The sequence below is a fragment of the Rutidosis leptorrhynchoides genome, chromosome 1 (genome assembly GCF_046630445.1).
Source record: "Rutidosis leptorrhynchoides isolate AG116_Rl617_1_P2 chromosome 1, CSIRO_AGI_Rlap_v1, whole genome shotgun sequence".
NCBI lineage: Eukaryota > Viridiplantae > Streptophyta > Magnoliopsida > Asterales > Asteraceae > Rutidosis > Rutidosis leptorrhynchoides.
The window spans coordinates 85,806,066-85,827,346 of NC_092333.1; the positions used below are offsets into that span (position 1 = coordinate 85,806,066).

The 21,281-nt window shown below is 33.5% G+C and overlaps 1 protein-coding gene across 3 annotated transcripts; it reads left to right on the plus strand.

The window, feature by feature from the left end:
- The first annotated feature begins 1,479 nt into the window (after positions 1 to 1,479).
- Positions 1,480 to 5,795, plus strand: LOC139862399 (protein NLP3-like). 3 transcript variants are annotated; one of them, XM_071851014.1, is made up of 7 exons: positions 1,480 to 1,669; positions 1,909 to 1,971; positions 3,342 to 3,421; positions 3,935 to 4,161; positions 4,280 to 4,758; positions 5,056 to 5,103; positions 5,254 to 5,795. In XM_071851014.1, the coding sequence occupies exons 4-7, from the start codon at positions 3,969 to 3,971 to the stop codon at positions 5,728 to 5,730; spliced, it is 1,197 nt and encodes a 398-aa protein (XP_071707115.1). In that variant the 5' UTR covers positions 1,480 to 1,669; positions 1,909 to 1,971; positions 3,342 to 3,421; positions 3,935 to 3,968; the 3' UTR covers positions 5,731 to 5,795. The 3 variants fall into 3 exon arrangements, with proteins under 3 accessions (XP_071707115.1, XP_071707101.1, XP_071707109.1); XM_071851000.1 differs by lacking the exon at positions 3,342 to 3,421; XM_071851008.1 differs by lacking the exons at positions 1,909 to 1,971; positions 3,342 to 3,421.
- The last annotated feature ends 15,486 nt before the right edge of the window (positions 5,796 to 21,281 follow it).

Below are 21,281 nucleotides of genomic sequence, written 5' to 3' on the forward strand. Positions count from 1 at the left end.
TTCTGGGTGCGTGGGGCCACAGAAAAAATCGATTCTCCTCGGGGGATTCGAGAGTGGGTTTCCTCGTAACGTGTGAGTGTGTCTAACCAACTAATCTGGCCGTTAAAAAAAAAACGACACTTCATTTTCCGCTGCGTACTCTCAATAAAGTTTATTTTATCATTTAGTATTGTTCTCGTATATTATAATATGTTGGTTTATTTGATATTAAGTCACATTTCGCCCATGCCCTAACTGGGGATGTGATATTAAATTACTTCCCTAATATGTAATTAAACTTCAACATATATAAATTTCAAATAACACGATTTTTTTTATCATTATAAGCTTTCAAGAATTACAAATAAGAATAAAACTCTTTCTGTCAATCAAGAACATATAATGTGTTTAAGTGCACATTTGAAAATTGATAAGAAATTTTTTTCTTTAATAAATCATTGCTTTACCCTACTAAGTACCTCACAATGGATGATTAATGGTGATATCTTAATTGAAATCGCCATTCATTATCGAAATTTACATATCAGATTTTTAATATTCAGATAGCCCTAGATATTTAATTTGAAAAAATGCCTAAATAATTACCTTACAGTGGATGCTCAATTTTGTTATCTTTATAAGATTTTTCTTCGAAATCGAAATTGTATGATGATGACTTCAAAGATGAAGGTGATATGAAAGTTTAAGAGTATATTGTGTTTTGATGAGCGAAAATGTTGATGAAAGGTAGTAGGAGTATTCTTAAGACGTAGATGAAGGGTATAAAGTCTATTTTACCCTCACATGCAATGCACGTGTCAAGAATTAACGAATTTTTTTAACAGATGTTAGTCAGAGGGACCATTCACGCAATATCTGTAAAATGAAAGGATTATCGTAGCTTAAATGGTAGGGACGCTGAATTCAAAAGGGGTCAGTGTTGTAAATGTCGGCCGACTTGGCCGATGCGTCGTTTTTTTGGGTTCTCCGTCCCGTTTTCTCTCAAAACGACTCAAAAGACGGTCAAAGCTAAAAGTTCAGTCAAAGTCTATCAAAGACGGTCAAAATTGGTCAAAAACGGTCAAAATCAGTCAAATTTTCGTCAAGATGTGATATGTTTTAAAATTAGGGTTTGTTTTTATTTTTTGGGCCTCTCTTTTCTCTGTGTCCTTACTGATTATGTTCTCGGTAACATTAATTGACTTTGAAGTTTGATTATATTTAAATTCAAGTTCTTATCTAAGAAATTTATGGTACATAATCAACTATTTTATACATCTATAAATATATATTTAAGAAATTATTAATAAAGTCAACGTTAGTCAACGACCGATGCGTCTCCCGGCGCGTCCTCGACTCGGCCGATGCGTCCTTTTTAGATCTCGGCCGATGCATCCCGACTCGCGACTTTTACAACCTTGGGTAGAATCAGGGACGAACAAGAAATAAGTCAAAATCAGGAGGGTTCTTTACTCGACATTTTTTTTTTAATCAGACAAAATTAAAAGCGCGTGTGGTTGAGGAGTGACGAACCAGGAACAGGGAAGGAAGATTTTCCTCAAGTTGATTCTCAACAGTTAACCTTTAATCCATCATCCGTTTTCATTATTTAGCATGACTAAATCTATATTCTTCATCTAGCCTCTTTGATTTGAGCTTTTGTGTGTTCTTGAAAAGTCCTAATTTAAAGGTATGAGCTTTTTCCATAAGATTTATAGTTATAATGGTGTTAAAATGGCTAGATAATGATAATCGGGTTTATAACCCTGTTATTGTGGGTAAAAGTTTATTCTAATTCATGGCTGATAACTTAATTTAAATGAAAGATACCTTTTATTGTGTGTGTGTGTGTGTTATAAATGTTCTGAGAAAAATTGTACTTTTTGAGTGAGTAATATTATGACCAATTAATTATTGTACATGAATTAGGTTTTTGTGAGAAATTGTCAAGAAAATTGGGGAAGGAACATCAACCACAGTTGTAAACTGAAGGTGAGAACAATTTCATGTGTTTGGTTGGTTTATATAGTTAATTGTATACTATGCTATGACCACGGATTATTATTTGGCCCATAGTGGCGTTATGTAATTAGCCTTGGTGATAAATATGATAGCCTTTACTGGCGATTGTGTGGCCCTTGTTGTCAATAGTTTGGCCCTTGGTGGCGATTATGTAACTGGCCGATAGTGGCGATTCTTAGCTTTTGTTATAATGATAAAAATGGCCTTGCGCAAGGTGATAAATGCGGCGTGGATCCGTATTCGTGGAAAATTTATAATTTGGGTTAAGTGTAAGCATTATGCGTTTATTAATCTTGTTTATAATTGATGTTAATATATTTGCTCATGTTGTTTATATGAATTGTGCATTTGTGCTCACTAAACTTAATTGCTTATGTTTAAGTTGATGACCCGTTTTGTAGGTACTAGTAGTGGTATAGATAATGGCAAACCGTGGAGTAGTTGTTGAAAAAGTGATCTGTTTAAGTGATATTTTGACACATAGTGAAGGTAGATTAATATTGATTTTCTTTTGTGGTTAACATGTTCCTTTTAAAACCAAGCTCTTGTTGTGTCTTTTTTTGGGTATTGTGTCTTAGAATTTGAATCAAGTCTTGATTTGGTCTTGTGATATGAAAAGTGGTTTAAGGGTTTTGCCATGTTTATGATGTTGTAAAACTTGGTTATGTACATGAATTTGTTATGGGTTCTGCTGATAATTTTAAGAGTCATGTTAGTGTTGGAATAGGAAATGTCTATCTTGTTTTTATGATGATTATGTTATATGTTAATTTTGGTGTTATGTTATAAAGTGGTCTTAATATTGAATAGAGTTTTATGTTGGAAAGTTTAGATATTTACAATTTGTATAGTGCAATGGGTCACAATGTTACTGGCGTCAAATAGGTCAAAATATTGTTTCATGTCCGGATACTCCGCATCCATCCTGGAGCATCCGCTCAGTGTTTAAAAAGATTCATTTATCGTGTTTGGGTCATATATATTATCAATAGGAAGTGGCATGGTTATAGGTTTGGGGTCTATTCCTTGTTTTGGTTACATTTTGATCGATGGGTTCAGAGAGAAAAAATGAATTGTTGAGAAATACATAAATCCGCCCACTTTCTGTGAATGAAGGGAATTAAAAAAAAAACAGTAATTATAAAGCTAAAATGACCAATCCGAAGCAAGGAATAGACCCCAAACCTATAACCATGCCACTTCCTATTGATAATATATAGATATTTTTTCAGCATACATAAGGACTAGCATCTGGTACATATTATGCAGTGCGAATCTTATACTTTTACCATTTTAGTCTTGTTACAAATTCATCTAACTTATTGCTGATGATTATTTAGATTAATATGCACTTAAAAATCAACAACAACAACAACAACAACAACAATACCCAATCCCGCGCCTGCGAGGTATGGGGGAGGTAAGATGTAGACAATCCTTCCTCTACCCTAAACTAGAAGAGAAGTCGTTTCTGTTACCACGAGTCGAGAGAATTCTCCACCCACGGGAAAGGAAATTCATCCCCCTCTCTACTCCAGGGTAGAGAGATTGCTTCCGTGAGGACCTCCGGCTAAAAAAGACTTTTTTTTTTTTAAATTTAAAACTAAAAAATAGAAATTAAAAAATAAATTAAAAAAAAAAACAAAAAACAAAGATAAATAAAAAAAATAATAAAATAAATAGAAAAAAAAAAGAAAAAAGAAAAAAAAAGGGGGGGGGGGACGCCATGAAAATGGTAGAATCAGATTTTCATGGGGTTTAAAGCATGCCTAAGAATCAATTTAGGCTCTGAGCGGCAGTCAAGACACCACTAAAACGATGCTTGTCGTTGCCTCAATAAATAGAGCCAAAAGACCTTGTGGACAGCACTTAAAAATCAAGTTTATCATATATTTTATTGAGTTGGTAATTTTCAAATCATTATTATTTTCAGTTATTAAGTATCGATTCCCAACTGTATCATATCAATGGGAACACCGGAAGGAGGGGAACTAGTAGTTGTGGGAGACATCATGCGGAAACATGATGTCTCTAAATTCCTTAAAATCCTTCGAACCTATTGTCTTCACAAGACTCCTGAATCTGATGATGGTGATGAATTATGGGTTTTTGATAGCCAAGATGAAGTGGGGGGATCTGATCAACACAATTCACTTTCAGGTGATTGATTTTTCGTCTCTACGTATATATTTGCATATAATTATTTTTATTTTTATTGTTTAATAATTGTTTATTAATCATCATCTTTCCTTATAAAAACTCCAATTGAATCACACAGTCGAACCTGATATTTCTCTGATGATCCGAGGCAAGATAAAATCTGTGTTATCTATGATGAAGGATGGTTATCCATTATGTTTAGAATTAGTTGAGTTCTGGGCTCCTGTAGTAATCGATAGCAGATTGCAACTTTCAACTTCTGGTCAACCATTTGCATTCGCCAATCCTGAAGTTGAGCTCGCTGAATACAGGATACATTCTGAGGGCTATACGTATAATATAATGGATGTGAATTATGCTAATAATAAACAGCCTATGATTATAACTGCATTCCTTGGTCGTTTCACACAGATAGGCCGTTACAACTCTCCAGTTGATGACGAGAAGGACTTTAATTACCTTACGCCTCATTGTGTTATGATCCCTGTTTGTTGTCCTTCTCAAAGCTCTTCTCGTTGTATTGGTGTTTTCTGGCTTCATTCAACTTTGCGTTACGATGGTCATGCAGTTCTAAGAATGATGAATATAGCACTCGAGGTACGTAAAACGAGCTTCCACTAATTTATATATGCTCTTATAATTTTCAAGATTATCTTTAGATTTATTGCATCTAGATAAATTATTGCTCCACCCAAACATTTGGATTATTAGTGTAATATAAATTTATGATATTTAAGGCTTAAAAATATGTATACCTTTGTCGTCCCAGAAATTATAGTCATAGTTCATATTATACGTTTCGTACCCCAAAAATTATATAACCTAGCAATAATCTTATCTCTTTATATCTCATTATTGATGTTTAACAGTGTCCTTTAATACTTCTCACTGCAGAAAGCGGGTCTGAGTATGTTTCATGTACAAAATCGTATACCATACAAGGTACATGTTTTTAAAAGAGCCACAATAACTCAAATTGTTCATTGAAATTATGGGTTATTATCCACTGAAAGTGAATGCCATTTTTAGCTCTTACTCCCAAATACTGATACATACTGGATGTTTATAGTTACTTTATGCTTGTGTAAACAGATTGTACATGGACTCAAACCTGCAAGAGATCAGATTGAAGATGCTATAAAGATTGTTTGTGAATTACTTAACATAGAACTTGCTCAAGTTTGGATAACTAACCACGAGGATGAGAATCACGTGCCCTTTTCATCTTCTTTGCAGCACGTTCAAAAGAAACAAACTTTAGCTCTCAAATTGACTGGTTACTATAATTATGTTATACATGATTGCAAAGAAGATTGCGATCTTCCTGAATATTATCACTTGTGTGATATGGTTCCTCTGGACATGGGGGAGTCACGTATTGAGAAGACACTTGCAGATTATGAATCACGCTTCTATAAAACATATGACAAGCTCAATAAAAATCAGCTACAGTCAATATTCTTTGGAGCTAATGGCATTGTAATATGCTTGAAGAGTATTGACACACGTGATATGTGTTATGCGTTTGAATTCATTTGGCGCGAACGTGTTATCTTGTTGGACATTTAGTAGATACTTTGTGATAAATGTTTTTATTTTGGCGAAAAAACGCTCGAAGAAGTAATATATAACAATTATCGTGTTTTTCGAGCGTATTTTGAGGTTTTAGCTATTGGGGTTTAGATATTAGGGTTTAGATATTAGGGTTCAGATATTAGGGTTTAGAAATTTAGGGTTTAGGGTTTAGATTTAGGATTTAGATTGAGTTTTTAACACGAACGGTTTAGAGTTTAGGGTTTAGGGTTTGGTGTTTTGGGTTTATTCCAACCCAAAACACCAAACCCTAAACTCTAAACCCTAAACTCTAAATCGGGCTAAATTTTACTTCACAAAACATGAAAAAAAAAAACGTTCATATTCTTCACGAACAATATTATCTTAAATGTTATTTTTGTCGATCGTTTTCCCGCCTAAATAATAACATTCATCACGAAGTGTCTCTTCTAAATGTTCATATTTTCGTGTGATCTTGATGCCGGAAAAACAAAATTTAAAAAAAGCGAAATTTTTTATTTTTTTTGCTTCCCCCCGCTTCCCCCGATTGGTTACTTCCTCATTGATCCTATATATATATATATATATATATATATATATATATATATATATATATATATATATATATAGGATCAATGGGGAAGTAACCAATCGGGAGGAGGAGGAGGGGGGAAGCAAATTTTTTTTTTTGTTTTTTGAAAAAACTTTGTTCACGAACATTATAAATTGGATGAAAATATGAACATTTAAAAATGACACTTCGTGATGAATGTTATTATTTATGCGGGAAAATGATCGACAAAAATAACATTTAAGATAATATTGATCGTAAAGAATGTTAACGTTTTTTGTTCTTCATGTTTTGTGAAGTAAAATTTAGCCCGATTTAGAGTTTAGGGTTTAGGGTTTAGTGTTTTGGATTTAGTCCCTAAACCCAAAACCCAAAACCCTAAACTCTAAACCGTTCGTGTTAAAAACTCAATCTAAATCCTAAATTTAAACCCTAGACCCTAAATTTCTAAACCCTAATATCTAAACCCTAATATCTAAACCATAATATCTAAAACCTCAACATACGCTCGAAAAACAATAATTGTTATATATTAATTCTTCGAGCGTTTTTCTGTCAAAATAAAAACATTTATCACAAAGTGTCTTTATTAAATGTTTATATTTTCATCCAATCTATAATGTTCGTGAACAAAGTTTTTTCAAAAAAAAAAAATTGTTTCCCTCCGCTTCCCCCGATTGGTTACTTCTCTCTTGATCCTACCACTATATATATATATATATATATATATATATATATATATATATATATATATATATATATATATATATAGTAGATGGATCAAATGAAAACTTTTTTGGTGTAAGAACCTTGAGAACCCAAAAATATACTGAAATTCAAACAAATAAGGGAAATTCGAGCAAAAAAAGTGGCGGACGAGCAAAAAAAAGGGAATTCAAGCAAAAAAAGGGGAAGGACGAACGAAAAAAAGGCAGCCTAACAAAAAAGGGGATAGTCAAACAAAAATTGTGATAGTCGAACAAAATGTGTTCTACATTATTGATAGTTGAATAAACAAATGTAGAACACATTGATAGTCGAACAAAAAACCTGGTAGTCGAACAAAAATGTGTTCTACATTTTTGTAATTCGAACAAAAAAAAATTTCGTTCGTCCGTTTTTTTTTGTTCGACTATCCTAATTTTTGTTCTTCCGTGTCCCCTTTTTGCTCGTCCGTGTCCCTTTATGTTCGAATTTCAGTGTATCTTTGAGTTCCTAGAGTTCTAACACTAAAAAAGTTCTCATTAGATCATCTCCGTACATATATATATATATATATATATATATATATATATATATATATATATATATATATATATATATATATATATATATATATATATATATATATTAATTGTGGATAAACTAAAGTTCGTTTAAAAAAAAAAAGAATTGGGGAGTGAATAGTGACGCGACCAATTAGGTCGCGCCATGCACTCTTATATTATATTACTTGTGAAGAAACTAAAGTTCGTTTTAAAAAAAAAATTGGGGAGTGAATAGCGACGTGACCAATCAAATTGCGCTATTCATTCTTACAAATAGCTTATGTATTACACAAAATAATAACATTTAAACAAAAGTCAATTTCTATAAAACATATATATAAAAAAACAAAGATCGTTTATAGCTTTCTTTTACTATATATATATATATATATATATATATATATATATATATATATATATATATATATATAGGCAGGATCAATGGGGAAGTAACCAATCGGGGGGAAGCGGGGGAAAGCAATTTTTTTTTTCATTTTTTTGGAATTTTTTTTCCGGCATCAAGATCACATGAAAATATGAACATTTAGAAGAGACACTTTGTGATGAATGTTATTATTTAGGCGGGAAAACGATCGACAAAAATAACATTCAAGATAATATTGTTCGTGAAAAATATGAACGTTTTTTTCTCTTCATGTTTTGTGAAGTAAAATTTAGCCCGATTAAGAGTTTAGGGTTTAGGGTTTAGGGTTTAGGGTTTGGTGTTTTGGGTTTATTCCATAAAACCAAAACACCAAACCCTAAACCCTAAACTCTAAACTCTAAACTGTTCGTGTTAAAAACTCAATCTAAATCCTAAATCTAAACCTTAAATCTAAACCCTAAACCCTAAATTTCTAAACCCTAATATCTAAACCCTATAAACCCTAATATCTAAACCCTAATATCTAAACCCCAATAGCTAAAACCTAAACATACGCTCGAAAAACACGATAATTGTTATATATTACTTCTTCGAGCATTTTTCCGCCAAAATAAAAATATTTATCACAAAGTGTCTCTACTAAATGTTCATATTTCCATCCCATCTATAATGTTCGTGAACAAAGTTTTTTCAAAAAACAAAAAAAAATAAATTTGCTTCTCCCCGCTTCCCCCCGATTGGTTACTTCCAGTGGCGGATCTAGGAATATTAGTCACTGGTGTCATCGGTTAAACCTCAAAATATTTTTATACTAGATGGCTTATTTCAATGGTGTCACTCAAAAAAATTTACAGTATCCAGTGGTGTCACTAAAAAAATTTTACAGTATCCAGTGGTGTGACTAGTTAAAACCCCGAAAATTTTTCCACTACATCGCGTATTTCAGTGGTGTCCCGTACCAGCACTCACTCTATAATACATCCGCCCCTGGTTACTTCCCTCTTGATCCTACCACTATATATATATATATATATATATATATATATATATATATATATATATACAAGGTTGCAAAATTCGTTATTCGGGGATTAATCGGTCGAGACTTTAGAAGGATTAATCGGTAATTCGAAGATTAATCGGGGATTAATCGGATTGTACTGTATACATTTAAATATTAAATTTTAAAAATTATATGTGTAAATATTGAAAAAACCATAAATATAAAAATAAACTTTAACATAATTGTCTAAAATTATTCATTTTGCTCAAAAATTATAAAGTTCTAGTGTAAATTCATGTTAAAATGTTAATCATTTTTGAATTTGACCGACTTTAATTACCAAATTCGATTTTGACCCATCAATGGACGTTAATTGTGGAGAAACTAAATTTCTTAAAAAAAAAAGGAATTGGAAGTGAATAGTGACGTGACCCATTCATTCTTATATATATTGATTGTGGAGAAACTAAAGTTCGTTTAAAAAAAAAATTGAGGAGTGAATAGTGAAGTGACCAATTGATTGTGGAGAAATTAAAGTTCGTTTAAAAAAAATTGAGGAGTGAATAGTGAAGTGACCAATTTGATTGCGCCATTCACCCTTACAAATATATTCACTCTTACAAATAGCTTATATAGTAATAACCTCCTTTTATCATAAAAACGCAAAGAAAATAAAAAGGAAAAAATTAATGGGACATTACCACATTATTTCTTTGATGGTGATGGTTATTGATTGAGAAAGTTTGCAATTGGTGGAGAGATAAGGTGACATGGAGGGTTCGAGTCATGGGTTCAAAGGCTCATGTTTAAAAGTGTCAAAACGGCACACTAAATTGTACAATATACGTCTGATGATTAAGTGCCGACTATTTAATATATCCTGGCTTATTCCGAATTGTTAACAACTAGTATTGAAGTGGGCTACTAGTTGCCACGGTGAAGTTATTGTAGTATTGATTTGAAGTGGTTTAAAGAGATGTACTATTTAATTACATATGTTATATATATTTATAAAAAATGATGTAACATAATTTTTATATATGTGATCGGTCATTTTTTACAAAACATGATTAATCATTTTGGGACAAAACATGTGAGAGTGTTCGTGATGTCTTTTTTAAGAATGAATGTTTTAAAATTGTTTATTTTTACGTTATTAGTAAAATTTAACATATTCTTATATTTTATACTAGTGAAATGACCTGTGAAAATACGGGTTTGTTTAAACGAAATAATTTAATGACATGTTTTAGGTATTAAGTGAATGTAAATGCTAAACTCATTTATTTTAATGACTCGTTTGATTAAGAAGCTTGTCGTTGTTTTTACAAATGTATAGAGATATGTATTTTCGCATACATATGTAACATAATTAATTTAGTAAAAAGAATCCATATTTGAATATTAATAATCTAATAATTATAATTATAATTATTATATTGAAAGTAAATAATAATAATAAAGTTCGCTCAAAGTTGGGTATTTATATTTATATTTTTAATAATAATAATTATTAGTAATAATAAATGCCTTTTAAATTTTTTTAGAAAATTAAAATTACAATTTAGTAGAGATTAATATTTCCTTTTATAAAAGATTTCGTATTATTTTTTAATTAAATTAGCATATAATTATGACATCATCATTATGAAAAGTAAATGGTAATTAGTTTAATTATAACATCATCATTTTAGAGCTTTATATAACTGTATAGATATAGATGTTGCATTGATACAAATTTAATTATACATTTATACGTATATATTTTAACTTATAAAAAGTAATTTTAGAACTTAATTATGAATACACAATTGTACCCCTTTCGTCCCAACTTTAATATCGATAATTATAATTATTTTCTTTTGGGAAATGATAATTAAATGTTTCAAAAGAAGAACTCATCCAATTTGATGACTTTGAAACATGCACTTTGAACCTGAACCTTGAACCTCATATCCAAATATATGTATAGCCTTCATGCATACTGTTTGATAAACAAAGTTTAAACGGACAATTACATACAATACACGTTATAATACGATCTGAGAATATTACAAACATACAGTAGTAACTAGCAATAAGCAAATACGATCTGAGAATATTACAAACAATAATATAAACATACAATGGTAACTAGCAATAAGCAAATACGATCCGAGAATATTACAAACAACACATCCATGATCCATGGGAAAGAAGACTTTAACAATACAACTCTTGATAACTAATGCTTCTGGCCGGCTCGTAATTCAAATCATCAAGAATGACTACTTGTGCTTGAGTGCTTCTGGCTACTCGGAACCAAAATCATCAACGGAGTCTTCTTCGTCATCTGCTTCGTAACTTAAATCATTGTGAAAAACTTGATCAGCTTCTATGTCGTCTGAGTCGTAAATCAGCTCCTCTTGCTGATTAACTTGTTCGTCCACCCCTTGATGGCGATTGAGAATGCAAACAAATTCAATATTTGAAATATCTGCAAGGGTCCGATAGAACCACCAAGCAAATGACTTCAACAATTTAGCAAGAAAATCATCCCAAGGGGATATACAAAAGAATAGAATTAGATTGGCAATCCAAAAGTGTGGTGTTGAAATGAAGAACGAACACAAGAAACACATCGTTACTGAAACTGACAAGTCCATCGGTCCAAAATGGAGTAGCTCGGAAGTAGTGGGACGACAACAGACAGTGATTTTAATGGATACGAAGAGAAGAAAGATGGTGATCAAGATGAATGTGTGAGGGTAAAAAGGGAACAACAAATTTGCTAGAGGTTGAAGAAGGTATCGAATGTCTATAGTTCGATTCATTTTTATGTATTGATCATTTGTGAAGCCAAGGTTGATTTGACTTATATAGACAGAAAACTAGTGTGGGACCCAATATATACACGTACATGATTATATAAAAGTTCTAAAATTTGAACATCATGAAACTTAATGAAGTGTATGTAAACCTTGATCAAACCTTCAAATTTTTGCCCACAAACCTTCAAATTTTATCCAAAAACCTCAAAATTTTACCTAAAAACCTCCAATTTTTGTCCCAAAAACTCCGTATTTTGCCCAAAAAAGTTGCTACGGTTTTAAAAAAAAATTTCGCCCCCGGTGAAAAAAATCCTGCTTCCGCCACTGGTTGCCTCTTTACCTTGAATTTCACCTAAAGATGTCTTTCGCACATAGCGTTGTGGGGGCAGTGGGGAGGGGGACTTTTACCGTCCATGCCCTCGGATTGGATCGGGTTTCCTCCTGGGCAGCAGCTGAGGCGGGTTATGCAATTGCAGGAAAATGAACTCGTGAGTGGTTAAGTCGTCTCTAGGTGTCCCGTACTACTATTAAAAAAAAAAGTGGATGGATATAATTAATGTACAAATATTTTATACGTTCTAAACTTGTTAAAGATAGTTGTTACAGTAATAAATCCTGTTATAGTTAGATTAGTTTCATACATTAAGTCTCACATATAAAACAGGCAAACTACTATGTATTAAAAACATAATTTTATATCTTAATATTTAATTTAATATTAACAAAATTACTATATTTTAATTAATAATAAAAATATATAAAGTACAAAAAGCATGAGTATTAGTTCACAATAACTTGATTATGAACACTAAACTCTCAATAAACAATAGATACAAATTATATGAACAAAATTGAGAGAACACGAATGATATATAATATGAAAGACAAAGTAATCGTGCTTGAGAGATGCAAAATACAATGAACATCGTACCCCTATTTATACAAGGTTAAACCAAATCTCCAAGATTTGGTTTCCAAAACTACTTGACTAAAAGATAGGAAAAGATAAACTAAAACTTATTAATATTCTAAACAAATCAGTGTTTATCTTCTAGAGATAATATCAAATCAAAAAGTGATCTTCTAAATATTTATCCAGATCTCCAGAATTCCCATAGCTTCTTTACCAAGTAATTAAACCGTTCACACAAACAGATTCTGCAACTTGCATCTCCAGACTCTAACTTCCAGACTCTAACTTCCTGCAAAACATTTTGACTCATCAGATCTTATTCCAACAATCTCCCCCTATCTGATGATGTCAAAAACTACCCTTTCTACTTCTTCAGTTTTGCAAGCTCTTTTTCGATCAACCTACATTTGCTCTTCATTGACTTAATGCTCTTCAACATAAACAACTTACCTTCCAAATGTTTCAACAATTTAACCCGAAAAGGATGATTCTGTTCATTCGTACACCTAGTTAACAGTCCAAGCAACAAGTTAATGTCAGCACCTTCAAACTGCTCTACTCTAATCAGCATCCTTTGGTTTCTAGTCGTTTTAATCATCAGAGCATCTAGATATTCAACATAACATTCATCAATGAACTGCAAATGTTCTGGAACAGAGTATCTACCAACATGTCCTCTAAATCTTCTCTCTTTCATCTCCAAATTGAACATACTACAGAAAACTTCATAGTCCTTCGAGCTAATAAAACCTTCTTCAAACACAAGATGAACTAAATTACAAACTTTCTTAAACACTTCATCAACAATTTCCTTATCTCCCTCACATCTTTGAATACAAACAGCCAACCCTCTCCATTCACAAAAACCAAGTCTCAAAATATGACTCACTTTCACCTTTATTCTTCTATCAGACAAATGGGTCATGGTTAATAACAAATTCACCTCAGTTTCAATCTTCACAATCTCAACACTGACAACATCTCCTTCATACCTTTTAAACCTAAACCTTTTATTCATCAAAGACCTCAGCCTCTCTTGAGCAGCAGCAATATCAAGAACACTTTCTTGACCACCAACTATGATTTGAGTACCACTTTCACCAACATCGGTTTGAACACCAGATTGATCAACACTAGCACCACCCTCTTCAACATTCATTTGTACATCCTCACCTGTGTCAACACCATCACCTGTACCCATTTGACTTACATTTGCAACCACAACTTGAACATTTTCAACATTTTCTTGAGAAACTGCTTGATCACCATCATCTCTAACTTGATCACCATCATCTCTAACAACAATCTCATCTTCAACCATTGGAACAACTTCAGCATCAACAACTTCAGTTTCAATAACCTCAGCTTCAGTTTCAGTTCTTTCATTATCATTATTCTCCCCCTCAACCTGTAACTCCCCCTCAATATGAGCCCTTTTGGAAGACTCACCATCACCACCTGCAGCTAACCTCTTTCGTTTCTCCCCCTTTTTGACATCATCTTGAGAGAGAGCAGATAAGAATCTCCAAATTTCAGCTTGATCATCCTTAATAGACTTGATATCTGAGGCAAAACCAGCAAAACACTCTTTAATTTCTTCAACACCCTGCATCTTAGCCTCCAAATTGCTCAATCGATCACCAAAACCTGCAATATCACCAGAACCCTGTACAATCCCAACCAACCTCCTAACCTCCAACACCTCATTATTTGAAACCAAATTATTATTAAAGTTAGAATGAAGTTTATTAATTTGTGACTGCACACCCTGAAGCTTGTCATCAAACTCCTGAGCCATAGAAGTCAAAGCTTGAGAAAAGCCAACCTCTGTGACTGGTGCCTCAGCCTGCAATGTAGAACCAGTTGGGATTAATAAAGGTTGTATGTCCTCAACACTTACCTGTTGTGAAGTAGAGTGATCCTTGGACAAAGAAGTTATTGAGACTTGTACTTCATCCTGTGATCTGAATGAAGCATTGGCAGCCTGTGCAAGAATGTGTAAGGATTGGACATTTAGAGAGTGGAGTGGCAGACTGATGTCTGAGGTAGGTTTAGCCATAGATTGGTCTTGAGTTTGGTTTGATAAGTCCAGGATTGGGACTTGATTTAAGTTATCTGAGGGGGTTAATTCAGTAACTGTAATGAGGTTATCCAAGCTCACTATCCTAGATGGTTTAGGCTGGGTTAAAGTACTCCCCTCACCAACCTCTAGCAGAGGTGATGGAGTTGCACTTGCAGCACCTTGCCTAATAGATGTTTGATGTGCATCTATGGGTGCTGAAACAACTAGGTTTTCAGACATGTGAATATTCTCAATATGAGTTGGTAAGCTCATAAGGTTGTTTAATGGAGAGTGTACCTCTTGAGCAGTGGGAGAAGGTGGGTTTGAATCAAGTTGGAGTTCCTCATTCATGCCTTCTGCCTGCTCTGCTTGTTGATCATTATGTGGTGGAGTAACTGGGGGTGCAGAATCAGAATGATCAGATTCTATAATTGGTTGATCAATGTTTTGATCACCTGCAGACCCTGGTTGATCAGACCCTGCATGTGATTCCCCTTCAGACCCTGATTGCTCATGATCTAAAGGTTGATCTGGTTGACCAGGTTGAGCTGGTTGACCATTGTTGATCCACTGAAGCATAGCTGGAGTGAGTCCAATTTCATTGTTGTGGATGTGACTGTGAAACATCCTTGTGCTACACTCAGGAACAGCTGTAAACTCATAAACCCTGAACACCCTCAACCCATCATACAAATTAGGAGTAATAGCCTGTTCTATCATCAAACTTAAAACCCTTATGAATGGAACATTATGATCTCTGGGTGTTCTTTCAGCTAACAACAACATCTCATTGAAATACAACCTTGCAAAATCGATATTCCTCCCAGTAACAATAGCATGAAACAAGTAAGCCTCAAAATCATTGATTTCAGTCAAGCTACCACTTTTGAAACTCAAACTCCTTACAACATTCGACAAAACAAACATCCATCGAGGTGAAAACATACTTGTTTTAACAGTTGAATCAGTCACTTGTTGACCTACCATATTAAAGCTTAATCTAGCAGCTGATTTAGAAGTCGTTCTAACATAATCGTTTCTCATTGGAAAGTTTAAAGCTAACCTTAGATGATCTTCAGTAAGGACAAGTGTGTTGTTACCGTTTCTGTAAGTCCCTGTAAGCGTCCATGCTTCTCTATCACCAACACAGGTGTACCAAAATTCGGCTAACAACTCAGGAAACATTATGGTCGTTTTGAAGAATGCATCCCTTAGTGGATGATTATGCATGAACTCGATCACCTCTTCATAACCTTCATTCGCAAAATTCTCTGGAATACTATCACAAGCAACTCGATTGTTTGCTGAAACCATAACATCTTTGTTTGCTTTGATCTCTACAGCTCGGATCATGTTTGGAGTGGGTACCAGAACATAAGGAATGTACTTTGTGCGTGCCATTATAATCGATCGAAGGAGAATTGCAGTAAAATTGAGGGAATTTTGAACTTGAAGATCGAAAAGGGGATTTAGGGTTTCAAAGATTGAAATCGATTGTGACAGATGGAGGGATATTTATATCTAACAAGATTTCAAAAAAGTTACTTTTAACCCTCCAACTTATTTACCGTTTACCCCTTTTAAAATAACCCTTTTTCCTTTTAAAAACAAAAATAAAAAATATACTAAAATACATAATAAAAAAAATAAAAGAAATAAATAACCTCAGACTCTGGATAAATATGACGTCATCCAGACTCTGAAAATCAGACTTTTTTTTTTTTTTTTTTTTTTTTTTTTTTTTTTTTTTTTTTTTACAACAACAAGATTAGAGAGTGTCTTCACATGTCAACATTTCTGTTGATGGATTTATCATACCAAGTTTTTCTAGAAGATAGAAATGCCTCTCTTCAGGAAGTGCCTTTGTAAAAATATCTGCCAGTTGATCTTTTGTGCCAATATGTTTTAAAACCACTTTCCCTTTCTCAACACAATCTCTTATAAAATGATGTCTGATCTCTATGTGCTTGGTCCTGGAATGAAACACTGGATTTTCAGTAATAGCAATAGCACTTTCATTATCACACATGATTGGAGTTTTGGTTAATGATAATCCAAAATCCAATAACTGATGTTGCATCCAAAGCAATTGAGCACAACAACTCCCTGCAGCTACATATTCAGCTTCTGCTGTTGAAGTAGCAACTGAATTCTGCTTTTTACTTGACCAGCTCACCAATTTGCCACCTAACAATTGACAACCACCAGATGTGCTTTTTCTGTCTAACTTACAACCTGCATAGTCTGCATCTGTATAACCAATTAGATCAAACCCTGAGTCTTTAGCATACCAAAGACCCAGGTTAGGAGTACCTTTCAGGTATCTAAAAATTCTTTTCACAGCCTTATAATGAGACTCTTTAGGATCTGACTGATAACGTGCACACATACATGTAGCAAACATTATATCAGGTCTACTAGCAGTTAAGTATAACAAAGATCCAATCATACCTCTATAGGTTGATTGACAAGTTGGTTTTCCAGATTCATCTTTATCAAGCTTTTCAGAAATACTCATTGGGGTTCTTAAAGTGGAACAATTTTTAAAACCAAACTTAGTAAGCATATCAGAAACATAATTACTTTGGTTAATAAAAATACCCTCTTGACTTTGCTTAATTTGAAGCCCAAGAAAATAGTTTAGAGTACACAAATTACTCATCCTATATTCTTTTGACATTATATCTGAAAACCATTTTCTCAAAGTTGGATTAGTAGACCCAAAAATAATGTCATCAACATAAATTTGAACCAGTAACACATCACCTTTCTCCTTTTTGATGAATAGAGTCTTGTCAATAGCTCCTCTAGAAAATTTCTTTTCTAGAAGAAATGTTGACAGAGTATCATACCAGGCTCTGGGAGCTTGTTTCAGACCATACAAAGCTTTCTTCAACCTGTAAACATGCTTTGGAAACTTCTTATTTTTGAAACCAGGAGGTTGTTTCACATACACCTCTTCTTGCAAAATACCATTCAGAAAAGCACTCTTCACATCCATTTGAAACACCACAAAGTCTTTATCTGAGGCATAAGCTAGAAACAATCTGATTGCTTCAATTCTAGCAACAGGAGCAAATGTCTCATCATAATCTATACCTTCTTCTTGTCTATACCCTTGAGCCACCAACCTTGCTTTGTTTCTAACCACAATACCATCTTTATCAACCTTGTTTCTATAAACCCACTTAGTGCCAATTGCAGTTTTACCTTCAGGTTTTGGAACCAATTCCCACACATCATTTCTTTCAAACTCTGTCAATTCTTCAGTCATAGCTTCAACCCAATCATTATCTGACAATGCTTCATCTACTTCTTTGGGTTCAATGAGTGAAAGAAAATTTGAGAAGAAACAATAATTAGCAATTGCAAAATCAGACACAGGTGTCTGAGATGAAGAACCAGTTTTAGGTAAACCAGTAGGATCTACAACATAATCTTCAAGATGCTTTGGAATAACAATATTTCTAGAAGATTTTCTAATAGGAACAACAGGATTCACAGTAGTATTGGAAGGTTGATCATCTTCATGAATAACAATTGGCTCATCTTCTTGTTGAACTTCTTCAGTGAGAGCATTATCTGCAGAATGTTTCAGTCCAGACAAATTAAATTCATCTGTCTCAGACTCTGAATCTAGAGTCTGAGTACTGTTACCAGAAATTAAATTTGACAATTCACCAAGTGCAGAATGCTCAGAACTAGAGGATTGATCCATTTCAATGGGACTTTCATCAAAGGAAACATTAATGGATTCTTCAATCTTCATCCTCCTCTTATTATACACTCTATATGCTTTAGACACAGAAGAATAACCAATAAACACACCTTCATCAGATTTTGGCCTCATCTTTTCAAGCTGATCCCTTTGATTCAAAATATAGCACTTACATCCAAATACATGAAAGTAATGAATAGTAGGCACCTTTTTATGATACAATTCATAGGGAGTTTTGCCATGTCTCTTCACAATTAATGACCTGTTTTGAGTATAACAAGCTGTATTGACAGCTTCTGCCCAGAATCTGAGTGCAACATTTGATTGACATAACATGGTTCTGGCTGCCTCAATAAGTGTTCTATTTCTTCTCTCAGCAACTCCATTCTGTTGTGGAGTTCTAACAGCTGAGAAATTTTGACCAATTCCAGATTCTTCACAAAATTCAATTAAAGTAACATTCTTGAACTCAGTGCCATGGTCACTTCTCAATTGTTTAACAAGAACACCTTTTTGAACCTGCTCTTTCTTGATTAAATTAATGATTTCTTCAGGAGCATCACTCTTTGCAGCTAAAAAGATAACCCAGGTAAACCTTGAATACTCATCAACAACAACCAAAGTGTATCTTTTCCCACCTAGACTACTAGTGTTCATTGGACCAAAAAGATCCATATGAAGCATATGAAGTGGATCACTAATAGTAGCTAGGGATTTTGAGGGAAACTTTGTTTTGGTTTGTTTACCCATAATGCAAGCAGAACAAGGTTTATCTTTCTTGAAAGGTTGCTGAGGCAAACCTCTAACAAGCTTCTTTTTGGAAAGCTCATTAATATTTTTAAAATTCAGATGAGATAGCCTTTTATGCCAAAGCCAATTAAGTTCTGGAACAGACTGAGAATACAAGCATGTTTCAATTTCAGAATCAACAGAATCCAAATCCAGCATATACACATTTTGAAATCTCCAGGCAACAAGAGTTGGTCTTCCTTTAGGATCATAAATAATTCCAGCTTTCTTTCTTATTCTGATCTCACAATCTTCATCAGCAATTTGACTCACACTTAGCAGATTATGCTTTAACCCTTCAACTAAAGCAACTTTCTTGAATGACACACTTCCAGCAATAACAGTACCATAACCAATAGTTTTTGCAACAGAATTATCACCATATCTCACAGAAGGACCCTTTTCTTCTACAAACCCTACAAGATGCTCTTTGCATCCAGTCATGTGTCTTGAGCAACCACTGTCTAAATACCACTTATTACCCTGCTACACAAGACACAAGCAAAAGAAAAATGATTAAATCTTAGGGGGAACCCACTTTGCAGTGGGTTCAGATGGAGTGTATTTAACTCTCCATACAAAAGCTTTGTTACCAATCCAGATCAACTTATCCATCACTGTTTTCAAAACACCTTTATTTTCACAAACTTTAGGTTTCCATACCTTTTTGAAATTTTCAGGAAAACAAGATGATTTTGAGAATTTTTCTTGACCCTTTAATCTTTCACTAAGCTTTGAAATTCTCCTTTTCAGTTTTTTAATAGTCTTAGCCTGTTTTGACTTTGACTTTCTTTTAGTTGACCATTTAGGATCTGGACAAGTGACACTATCAGAAGATGATTCAGTATCACTTATGCTACTTGATTCTTGGGTGTCAGATTCTAGGTCAGAACATACACTTTCACTTTTAGAGACTAAACTGTTAGAGTCTGAAGGTTTCAATAGTTCAGACTCTGATGGATTTCTACAATCTAAAATTATAGTCTCTGAAGGTTTAACAGGTTCTAATGATTTTACAAACTCAGTTGATCTTACAAAAGCATTAGTTAAAATTTTTCTCTCACCATCAAATTTTATAAAAGTATTTGGTAAAATGTCAGGCTTAAATATAATAGGATCAACTTCCACATTATTATCTAATGTGTAGTTTTCACCAAGTATAGCTTTGACATCATTTGGTACTTGCTTAGCAATAGCATCAGAATTCTTTTTGGAAGAAACACACCAAGATTTGCAAATATTTTCATAATGGTTTGCCTTTTTAATTGATCTTCCTAATTCAGTATTTAACCGTTTAGTTTCTTCTGAATATGCCATTTTGTATGTGTCAAGTTCTACCTCACATTCTTTTAATACTTTAATTTCAGCATCTTTATCTTTGATGGTGTTCTTAAGCTCAATGATCTGTGTTCTTAACCTGTCACTATCTTCTAAGCACCAATTGAAATCAAGCAACAAATACTGAAACATTCTCACTTTTTCATTATTAAGATAGTTTACAAAGTTTTGTACCTTATAGGCAGAACCTTTGTTACAAGTAGAGTCTTTATCCATCTTCTCAATAGCTTTCAAATCTTCCTCAAACTTGCTAGACTCACTATCCTTTTCAATTATAGCCATCAGACACTTATCCTCTTCATCATCAGATGATGAATCTTCATCTTCCCATGCTTCTGTGTACAATGCTTTCTCCTGTTCTTTATTCTTCAACTTTTCTGCTTCACCTTTCATCTTCTTGTACTTGAGTTTATACTTTCTTGCTTTGTCAACAGGTTTGTTGAAACTTGAACCTCCTTCACTCTTGGACCAGCAATCAGCAGCTATATGACCTACCTTGCCACACTTGAAACATTTAGCTTTCTTTGGATCAAAAGAACTCTTGCCTTTACCCTTCTTAAAACCAAACTTCTTCTGCTCAATCCTTTGAGTCAAAAGAGCCACTTGACTTTCCAGATCCTGAATCTCCTCATCTACATCAGAATCACTATCATCAGAGGTCTCATCACTTTCAGAATCAACCCTACTAGAGTAACTAGAGAACAATTGC